General features: G+C 59.1%; 1 protein-coding gene across 1 annotated transcript in view; it reads left to right on the top strand.

The window, feature by feature from the left end:
• Positions 1 to 6,166: 6,166 nt before the first annotated feature.
• RNH1 (ribonuclease/angiogenin inhibitor 1) overlaps positions 6,167 to 10,608 on the top strand; it is a 5,579-nt gene continuing 1,137 nt past the window's right edge. Inside the window, exons 1-6 of the mRNA XM_007465912.1 lie at positions 6,167 to 6,266; positions 8,834 to 9,004; positions 9,243 to 9,413; positions 9,864 to 10,034; positions 10,116 to 10,286; positions 10,379 to 10,549. Of these exons, the coding sequence (XP_007465974.1) occupies positions 6,181 to 6,266; positions 8,834 to 9,004; positions 9,243 to 9,413; positions 9,864 to 10,034; positions 10,116 to 10,286; positions 10,379 to 10,549 (941 nt within the window). The 5' untranslated portion in view covers positions 6,167 to 6,180. The remainder of the gene's footprint in view (positions 6,267 to 8,833; positions 9,005 to 9,242; positions 9,414 to 9,863; positions 10,035 to 10,115; positions 10,287 to 10,378; positions 10,550 to 10,608) is intronic.

Raw genomic sequence — 10,608 nt, 5'->3', positions numbered from 1 at the left:
CCGCCCCCTAGAGGCCCCGCCCACCGCCTGTGGCCGCGCCGCAGCGAGGCCCCGCCCCACCGCTGGTCCTGACACCGCCCCCCCGGTCGGAAGTAGGCCGTCTGCCTCCCGGTCAACAGGCCAGGGACAGTTCGTTGTCGTGTCTAGGTCAGTCACTCCTTAGGTCCGTCATCGGGTGGGCCAAACAGACGGCCGACCGGCCCGGGGTCAGCCCTTACCGGCGCCGGTCTTGGTCGGGCCGCGCGTGGACGCACGCCGGGCGCCACTGAGGCCACGCAGCCCGGGGAGACGCGCGGTCGCCAGCGAGGGGCGAGGGGTCCGCTGGGCCAGGGTCCGCGCTGGCCGAGGCCGCGGCACCGCCCAGGGAACGTCGGCGCGCTCCGATGACGTCAGAGCGTCCGAGTTCGCCTCTGCGTGTGCGCGCCGCCGCCGGCCGTCCTCCCGGGGCACGCTGTGACGTCCGGCGTGGGGCGCTGGTTCTGCGCCTGCGTGGTCTGCGTCTTGGTGGTTCGACCTTTGGCGCCGAGCAATCTACACCTGCAAGGGCTGGCTCAGCCAGACTTTCCTTATCTAATTGAGTAACCCCCGACCTTATTCCCCAAAAGAACCGATCCCCAGGAAGGACAGACAGCCCTGGCAGAGAGCACTCGCCCGGGTGGCGCCCACAGGGTGCTGGGCCTTCGGATGGCCATGTGTCCGCCCTGCAGTTCTGTCCCGTTAGGTCACCCGAGTGACCCGGGGGAGCTGGGTGGGCAGCTCCTGTGGGAAAGAGGACGTAAGTGGGACAGCACCTCGAGGGCCGCGAGGTCGGGTTGTTACAAGGTCTGGCTGAGACAGTCTAAATGTCAGCTTGTGGAGATCGGTTGAGTAGATTGAATACACTCGAACAGTGACACACAGTGTGCCCATTAAAAGTTAGCTTCCATACATATCTATTCACGTACGTGTATATTCATGTATACATTGTATACATATCTATTCTTAGGTGAGAAATATAGCAGCTCCCTAATGCATTAGTTTCTTACTGCTACTGTAGTGAGTTGCTACAGAATAGATATTTTACAATTCTGGAGGTCAGAAGTCAGAAATGGGCCTTAGGGGGTTAAAAATTAACGTATCCACGGAATGGTTCCTTCCAGAGGCTCCAGGGGAGAATCTAGTTCTTGGCCTTTTCTAGCTTCTAGAGGCTGCCTGTCTTCATCTTCAAAGCGCAGCCACTCCAACCTCTGCTTCCATTGTCACTTCCTCTCTGATTTTGACCCTTTTGCCTCTCTTTTAAGGACCCTCAGGATTACATTGGGCCTATCCAAGTAATCAAGGACAGTAGCCCCATCTCAGGATTCTTAATTTTGTCATATCTGCAGAGACCCCTTTGCCGTCTATGATAACTATTGACAGGTTTGGGGATTAGGACGTGACCATCTTTGGGGCCATTATTCTGCCTACTACTGCTTATATTTCATTTTTATTTTTAAAACTGTGTATTGTGTGTACAGGAGGAGTAGGGGCAGATACACAGATGTCAGATCATTTGTCTCTGGAAGGTGGGCATTCTTGGGCCTTTCTTTTTTTTTTTAATCTCTTCTGGTTTTTCTACAAAAAGCACATACTGCTCCTGTGATAAAAATCATGTTAAAGTTGGTTGGCATGCCAGTGCACCCAGTGGCCTCTTTCTGCCCCCTCCCCTCTCCCTGCTGCATCCTCACCCACCCCAGCCTGCAGGAGTTTCTGCCAGAAACCCAGCACCACGCTCATCCTCCCGCATCAGGGTGGGGGAGGGCTGCTCACTGTCTTCACTCGACAACTTGTCAACTTGCATTTGCTCTGCGGGAGCTCATGGTGTGCGGCGGGGGTGGGTGTCTGTGCCTTGGGGGCCCAAACCTGCGAAGCCACTGGTCTCTCCAGGACCCCTGGCCCCACGTTGGTGGCCCTGACCCCCTTACAAACTACACAAGCAAGGACTGGCCCCGCCGGATATTCTCTCCAAGTTGAGTAACGCTTCCTTTATTCCCACAACGCTTCCTTTATTCCCACAACGAACCAGCCCCCAGGCAACTGGTCAGCTCCCTGAAGTTCCTTTGTTAAATTTAGAGATCTTGGTTCGTTTCAATAACTGACCATCTGGGCCACATGTGCTTTTCTCTTCTCCTGCTGTAAATTCCCGCTCTGATGTTTTAAATTTACCAATAGTTAGCCTGCAAAACCCTAGGCCGCCAACCTTGACCCCAGTTAAAGCAGAACCCTAGCCACCTGCCCCCAACCCCCCACCCTCTCCCCACCTCACTCTGTGGCCCCAGGTATGCCATGTGCATTCCAACACATGTGAGTAATAAACCTTTTTTTTTTTCCCCCAAAGCTTCCTAATGGTCTTTGTTGAAGGCTGCCTTGCAATCACAAGGGCAAGTCCAGCCACGACACTGGTTATGGCTAGGCCAAGAGGGGCGCAAAACAGGTGTGTTATGAAGCCTTTAACCATCTTCCTACTGGTAGACATTTAGATTGTTTCCAGGTTTGGACAGTTGCAAAATGCTGCAAAAAGACATTTTAAACATGTCTCGTAAGCTCATGCATGAATATTCCTCTTGATCGATACACAGAAATGCAGGGGTGTGTAGTGTTTTACATTAAGCCAAATGCCATGCTTGTTACCCGAAAAACACTTCGCCTTGTGGTGAGTGTTGAGCCAAAAGACACAGCCAAGCCAAAGATCCCGAAAGGAAGGATTGATTTCTTGCTGCAAGTAAGGGGAACACTGGGGATCTTTTCCAAAGCAGTGTCTCCCCGCAGAGTCCAGGGTTCATTTGATTGAAGTCAGGAGGGTCAGAAGAGGTCATCTTCACCCCTTAGTTTCTGGTAGGTCTGGTGGTTGCGGCTGCAGGCTAATCGTCACCATGGAAACAGAACCGGGAGTTTTTGCAACTGGAACGCTATCTTTGCTGTTGTTACTTCTCTTGTCTGGTTACAGTCGTTTGTTTCTGCGTTCTTCTGTTCCCTTAAGATCATCAATTACTGAGACCTGTTCAAGGGCAAAGCATTGTGGCCCAGCTTAGATCACAAAACGGCTTAGGCCAAAAAATGGCTTCTGTTAAGAAAGCCATGCCTGGTTCTCTCCCCCAGGAAACCTACCGTATTTGCTTACACACTGACGCATTTCTGCACAGCCAAGACAGATAGTTTCCATCTTTTCCTGTGTGGCAGCAAAAAGAAGTGTCTCAGGTATTCGATTTCTGTGCTTTGGGAAACTCCCACGTCCTGCCTGCTGGTGGGAGGGCGCAGAGAAAGCCCCGACAGCCTGTCTCCTTGCGGGTGGTCGGGGCTCCCCGCGCCTGCGCCCGCATCTCCGCCTGGCGCCCCCTCCTCGCAAGGTGGCCTGCCCCCGTTCTGGGCGACAAAGTGGAAAATCAAACTGGGACGTCAACTTTTACCCCGGAGTTCAGCGGAAAGCGGCGAAGGCTTAACTGTGGGCGTAGGCTCGGCGCGCGTCTCAGAAAAAGACCCGGGGCCAAGCCGGGGACTGATGGAGGGATGTCGGGCGTGCCCCTACCGGGGTCTAGTGTCCTCCAGCCGGGGTTCGGTGGGCGAGGGCGACCTGGCGCGGGGCTCTGGGCCCGCCCGGCCCCCACATTCCAAGGCCCCGCCCCAGGACGTGACCCCACCCCCTGCCCGGGCGGAAGACGCAGCTCTGCTCTCTGGTCTGCGGTGGAGGCCCCGGAGGTGAGGTACGGGTTCGAGGCGGAGCGGGAGCGGGCCGGGGAGGGGGGCGCGGCGGCCCCGCGGCGTTTTGGGGGTCCCCCAGCCGCTGACCGCGTGGCGGACGGTCCCCGGGCCCGAGAAAGTGCGGGGGCCGGGGGCGCGGGGAGCCTTCTCAGCGCGGCTTCTGAGCGGCCCGCCTCTCCCTGGAGAGGCCCCGGCCCGACCCAGCGCTGACCTCCAACCCCCGACCCCCGGACACATGCGGAGCCTCGGGCGGGCGTGGGGGGCGGCGGCAGCGGCGGCGGGCTGCCCCGCGCGGACCCCGGCGCGCCCCTGCCTCCTGCCACCTCCCGCGCCTCGCAGAGGTAACCAAGCTGCGCCGGTAGCGCGGGGCGGGCCGCGGGCCCCGCTCCAGGGAAGGCCCGGGCTGAGGCGTTGAAGACGCACCTCCTGTCTTCCGGCACGGCCTTGCGCAGCGGCCTGTCCCCGCACTTGGAAGCATTAATTAGGGGCCGTTGTTGAGATCCTGGACCCGCGACTTGGGGCCTGGGGAGCAGCCCAGCTGGTGGGGGTCCTGATTGCCAGGGAGGCCGTGGGCCGGACATGTGCTTGTTCCTGTCCAGATCAGGCACCCTGACTGGGGGCTTGTGAGGAAGGCTGTACACGCGGCAACTTTGCGGGATGTTAACACTTTTTCATGGGTTCTCAAAGGAATCCGTGTCCTCTGGAGGCTAAGACGCCCACAGGTCAACCAAAGGGATACTCTGGGTCTAGTCAAGTCTGGGGGCTTGGGGGGCGCAGCTGCCGGGTATCAGTTTCCTACTCTGGAGAGGCGAGTCCCCTAATGTCACACTGGATTCCGGGAGGGAGCAGCCGGGGGAGCGGTTTCGGGGCTGGAGATCCTCAGGGGCCCCTCCCCTGATCCCTCTCCCGCGATGACTGAGGTTTCTGAGTCAGGGTTTGGGTGGCCACACCCTGGGCTGGGGGTGGGTGGCAGGCCGGGTTTTGCTCACGTGCTCTGGCCAGTGGGCTGGGCGGCCCCTCCCTGGGATGGTACGGGAAGTGGCCAGTTACCCGTGCCCTCGCCTCAGTTTCTTAGTAGGCCCCTCTGCTGGGACGTGCACACGTGAATCCGAATCTTACCTGATCATTGGCACGAGGGGCCTCCCAGGAGGAATGTACCTAGAGCCTTTGCCTGGGCTGGCCCTCCTTCCTGCTGTGGGCTTGAACCAGCCGGGGGCCGGCAGGGGGCATGCCCTCTTCAGCAAGGCCGGGGCTGTGCCAGGCACGGACACAAACACGAGTGAATCATTGTTCTCAGGAATCTGGGGGTTTCGGAGAACAGGGAACCTCACATGGGTCTGAGTCATCCTGTCTCCAGAGGCCTGGAAAGGCATGGCTTCCAGGCGCGGGTGTTTACTGAACTTCCTGTGGCTCTTGACTGAAAGCCCGCTCCCTGCCCAACTCCTGGGCCCCCCCCGGCTCATGGCTGCCGCTGGGTTCCTCTCCTGCTGCCCCCCCCCCGCCCCCCCGGTCAGGGCCACAGTCGGGCACCCGCCCGGGGCTCTGGTTACTCATTTGTTCAGGCTCTGTGTGTGGCCCTGGTGAGGCTTCAGGGCCTGTGACCTCCCATCCCAGACCTGCTGGCCAGAGGCCTCCCTCTTTTCTCAGCCTGCTTGGTGAACTGGCTTCTTTGTGGGCTGGTCCCTGGGCTGAGCCGGGGTTGGGCAGAGGACGTGCCCTGTCCAGAGTCCCAGGCCTAGAAGGGGCTCATGGAAACAGGCACCCCGGGTGGCCAACCATGAATGCACCATCCAGAGCGCAGGTCCCTGGACCTGGGGTCTCCACCCCACCTTCTCTGTCCTGGCCAGGACACTTGTGGCTGGCACCCCCAGGAACTGCTAGCTGACCACCTGACAGGGCTGCTTCAGGGCAGTGAGGCCTCAGGTGCTGGCATCCTGGGCGGGTCTGGCTTTGTGGATGCCAGCCAGGTGGGGCTGTGCGCTGCCTTCCTGTTCTCGGAGGGGAGAAGTCGCAGATTGGGGTCCCTGCGCTCTCCTGGCTGGGGTCTGCACCCCGCCTGGGCCCACAGGCGCCACCCCCCGCCCCCCGCCCTGTCCTTGCTGGCAAGGCAGAGGCAGGGCTTCGGGCGGTGAGCGCCGGCCTCCCCTTCCTCGGGTGGGAGGCGCCCGGGAGGCTGGGGGGTGAGAGCAGCCTCTGTCCCCGCGGCCACGTCCCCCAGCTCTGCGGTCCGTGGCAGTCTGCCTGGGAGCCCTCTCCCATTTCTGCTCCTGGAGGCTGACGTGGATAAAGGTGTTGAGAAAGGGACACGAAGCAGGCGGTGAGGCTGTGGCTTCTCCTGGATGCCCCTGCGGCCCTGTGTGCACGTCTCCCGCCCACCGCATCCCTGGCCTGTCAGAGACCCTGAGAGTTTGGCTGAAATCCTCTCCCCCCTGCCTGTGTCTAGGCAACACCTCGCCTCTCACCATGAAGCTCGACATCCAGTGTGAGCAGCTGAGTGACGCCCGGTGGACAGAGCTCCTGCCTCTGATCCAGCAGTACGAGGTGGTCAGGTAGGACCAGCTGTGCCTGCGCCCCCGGGATCATCACCCCGCAGGGGGTGAGGGACGCTCCCAGGTCACTTCACGTACAGAAGCGTGATGTAAATTTTGTATGATTTTCACGTGGCATACAATGTGACTCCCTTTGTATTTTTTTCCAACCATTCGAATGTAGACCCATTCTGGCCCAGGCCTGGCGGGCAGAGCAACCTGGCCCAGGGTCTCCTCCGCTCGTCCCCTTCCCCTGGGCATGCAGTCACCGCAGCCGGCTCGTGTGGCCACTGCCTGTCCTCTGCCCCTGCCGGGCTGCGGGCTGGGAATCCAAGTCCAGGCTGACTTCTGCTGTTGAGGCCCTCAAACCTGCAGATTCCTCAGGGCTCACGAGCGAGAGATGAGTGCCTGCCTGCTTATCTTTTTTTTTTTTTGGATTTAAAAAATATTTTATTTTTGAATAGGTAAGACATATGGTACAAAATTTGAAAAGACACAAAAGGGAATACAGTGAAAAGTCTCAGTCCTGTGCCCAGTCCACTCTGTTGCCCTCCGCATCAACTACCCTTGTTTCTAAGAATTTCGCCCACAGGTATAATTCCGTAGATACAATGTGAAATAACATATGCACAAGAATGTTCATTACAGCGTTATTTTTAATAGCAAAAGACAGGAAACAATGGAAATATCCATTAATAGGGGACTGATTGAATAAGTTATGATTTATCCGTTCAACGGAGAAGCATATGGTTATAAACTAGAATGAGAATGAGACACCAGCCCTTTACGTGCAAGTATGTATTAAGTAAAAAAAGTGCAGAACGGCACGCACAGCATATGCCATTTGTGTTTCTGATACAAGGAAGTGTGTGTATGCATGAATATCTCGGGAAGGGCGAGCAGGCAGGCGAGGGCTGGGAGGAGGAGCAGTGGGAACAGCGTTTAAGAAGGTGCAGTGCCCGAAGGGTACCCTGAGGAGTGGTGAGCTCTCCGAAGGACGGCGTGTGCGGCGGAGTGGCAAGGGCGAGGTTAGCAGATTTCCAATTCTTTTCCCCTCTGTTTTAGACAAATAGCAATAGCAGCGTAGGCTTCACTTTGTTGTATAACCTTCCTTTTTCCCTTAATCTATTTTGGAAATCTTACCCAGGCATTTAGAGCCACTTTTTTTTCTTATTAGGGCTCCATAGCAATTAATTGCTTCTAACCTTTTGCTATTACAAACAATGCTATAATAAATAACTTCTTACATGTGTCATTTTACTTTTTTTTTTTAACATCTTTATTGGAGTATAATTGCTTTACAATGGTGTGCTAGTTTCTGCTGTATAACAAAGTGAATCAGCTATATGTATACATCTATCCCCATATCCCCTCCCTCTTGTGTCTCCCTCCCACCCTCCCTATCCCACCCCTCTAGGTGGTCACAAAGCACCGAGCTGATCTCCCTGTGCTATGCGGCTGCTTCCCACTAGCTATCTACCTTACATCTGGTAGTGTATATATGTCCACGCCACTCTCTTGCTTTGTCCCAGCTCCCCCTCCCCCTCCCCGTATCAAGTCCCTGCTTATCTTTCTTCTTTTGAACTTATTTGAAATAGTTTTATGGAAGGTTTATGGAAGAGTCACAAAGACAGTGCAGGGTCCCCCGTGCCCCGTTGCCTGGGGCGCTGGTCAAAGCGAACAGCCCGACACAGCCGCCTTGACTTACGTCACCGGCTTTTCCGTGCGTGTCCTCTCCTGTTCCCGGCTCGTGCGGGACCCGCCACGGCATCGTCGCCACGGCCCCTCCTGTCCGTGATGGTCCCTCCGTCCCTCCTTGTCCTTGGCCGCCTGACTCCGGGGTCCGCTCACTCGGGCTCAGGTGAAAGTGCCTCTGACGTCTTCTCAGGGTTGAGTCATACGTTTTGGCCAGACAACACAGAAATGATGTTGTGTCCTGCCTGGCGTATCATATCGTGGGAGGTGTTGTCACAGCGGTGCCACGTGGTCACCCCTAATGGTCGCTGTGACCACCTGGTGCGGGTGCCTGCCACTTCTCAGGGTGACACCCCTTCAGACTCTGCTCACATCCTGTTTCTGCTCGGACTTTTTGCCTGTTGATCTTCGCAGCTGTTGGTGGGTTTTTGGCCTGAAGTGTTCCTGGGACTCTGCCTCACTGGGGTTTTTAATTTTTTCATTCCTTCCACATTTATCACTTGTCATTCTCTGAGGAAGAGCTGGCTTTCCTTCCACCTGTATTGACTCAATGGTTCACTTCATCGGTGGACGTGATCCTGGGTCAGGGTCTGGCACGTTCCACACTGGCCTCTCCAAGCCTCTTCAGCCGGGCTCTGCCCTCGAGCTGCCGCCTCCAGGTTTGGTTTCTCTCCTAGGGGTGGAGGGGCACTCGTGCCCCCGACCGTGTCCCGGGGAAGATGCGGAGATACGCGTCCGTATAGGTGCCAGTGTCTTAACAGTTTTCACGAGACGATCCACGCGCTTTTTCTCTTTCATTTTAAGATGTGTTGGTTGTGACCCACCTCGTCGAGTTCTTGGCCCAAGAACGGATCACAACCTGCTGTGTGAAGTGACTGAGTGTCTGTCTGCAGGCTGGATGACTGTGGCCTCACGGAGGTGCGGTGCAAGGACATCGGTTCTGCGCTCCGGGCCAACCCCTCCCTGACGGAGCTCAGCCTCCGCACCAATGAGCTGGGCGACAGCGGCGTGCACCTGGTGCTCCAGGGCCTGCAGAGCCCCACCTGCAAGATACAGAAGCTCAGGTGAGCCGTGCCGGTCACTCCTGGGCTCTGGGCCCTGAGGCACACCTGAGCCCTCTCGCGGCCCCCACCCCGCGTCTCCTCCTGCAAGGCCGGCTGCCTGGCCTCCCCCGTGGGGGTGTGTGTGGTGGCGGCAGTTCTGTGTCCTCCTTGCTTGGGCTCCGGCAGACGGAGGGGTGGCTCGTCTTGCGTGGGAGCCGCAGCCGGCTCGTGGTGCCCGCTGACGGCCACGTGTGTCCAGCCTCCAGAACTGCTGCCTGACGGAGGCCGGCTGCGGGGTCCTGCCCGGTGTGCTGCGCTCTCTGCCCACCCTGCAGGAGCTGCACCTCAGCGACAACCCGCTGGGCGACGCTGGCCTGCAGCTGCTCTGCGAGGGGCTCCTGGACCCGCAGTGCCACCTGGAGAAGCTGCAGTGAGTGTGCACCCCACCCGGGGCCCCGAGGTGCCCGCGCCCACCCGTCCCCTGGGTTTCGGCTGTCTTCCCTGGGCAAGCCCCCTCTCCAGCTCATCGGCTGCAGGGAGCTTCGAGGAGGGACTCTTCCCCGAGGCTGGGGCTGTGGCCTCTGAAAGCAGCTGGTAGCTGGCCTGTGACCCCGAGTGAGCACACAGACGGGGTCAGCCACAGAGGGAGGAAGCCGAGCCGGAAGGCCCCAGCTCAGGCTGGGTGTCTTTCTCCTGTGGGTCTCTGGGTACCCGCCACCCGGGGTGATGGCCCCTCGGCCACTTCCATGCTGTCACCGCCAGGCAGCCGTCCGGTCTCTGCAGGCCTCATGGCTGGGGTGGGAAAGGAGACCCAGACAGGTGCCCCCTGGGCCAGGCGGCGTTCCTGCAGCCGAGGGGCTGACTGCCCGCCCGCCCCCAGGCTGGAGTACTGCAACCTGACGGCTGCAGCCTGTGAGCCCCTGGCCGCGGTGCTCAGGGCCACACGGGACCTGAAGGAGCTCGTGGTGAGCAATAACGACATGGGCGAGGCTGGCATCCGGGAGCTGTGCCTGGGCCTGGCGGACTCCGCCTGCCAGTTGGAGACACTCAAGTAAGCTCTGGGCTGGGGCTGGGGGGCAGGGCGGGGGCTGGGGGGGGGCGCCCCAGCTCCCAGCGCCTCTCGTGCCCCCAGGCTGGAGAACTGCGGCCTCACGCCAGCCAACTGTAAGGACCTTTGTGGGATCGTGGCCTCCCAGGCCTCACTGAACGAGCTGGACCTGGGCAGCAACCCGCTGGGCGACGCAGGCATCGCGGAGCTGTGCCCTGGGCTGCTGAGCCCCGGCTCCCAGCTCAAGACCCTCTGGTGAGCCGGCCTCTGGCCGGGCAGACAAAAACCTGGGGGCGGCAGGACGCGTTGGGAGCCTCTCTGTGCTGACGGGGGACTCACCTCCGTAGGCTCTGGGAGTGTGACATCACTGCCAGTGGCTGCAGAGACCTCTGCCGCATTCTCCAGGCCAAGGAGACCCTGAAGGAGCTGAGTCTGGCGGGCAACAGTCTGGGTGACGAGAGCGCCCGGCTGCTGTGCGAGAGCCTGCTGCAGCCGGGCTGCCAGCTGGAGTCCCTGTGGTGAGGGGGCCGCGTGGCACCTAGGGGATGGGAGGGCCCGTGCAGAGGACCCTGGGTGG

Source organism: Lipotes vexillifer, unplaced genomic scaffold (genome assembly GCF_000442215.2).
Source record: "Lipotes vexillifer unplaced genomic scaffold, Lipotes_vexillifer_v1.1 scaffold1094, whole genome shotgun sequence".
Lineage (NCBI taxonomy): Eukaryota > Metazoa > Chordata > Mammalia > Artiodactyla > Lipotidae > Lipotes > Lipotes vexillifer.
Note: the sequence above shows the minus strand (reverse complement) of the source record. Positions and strands in the feature narration are given on the sequence as shown.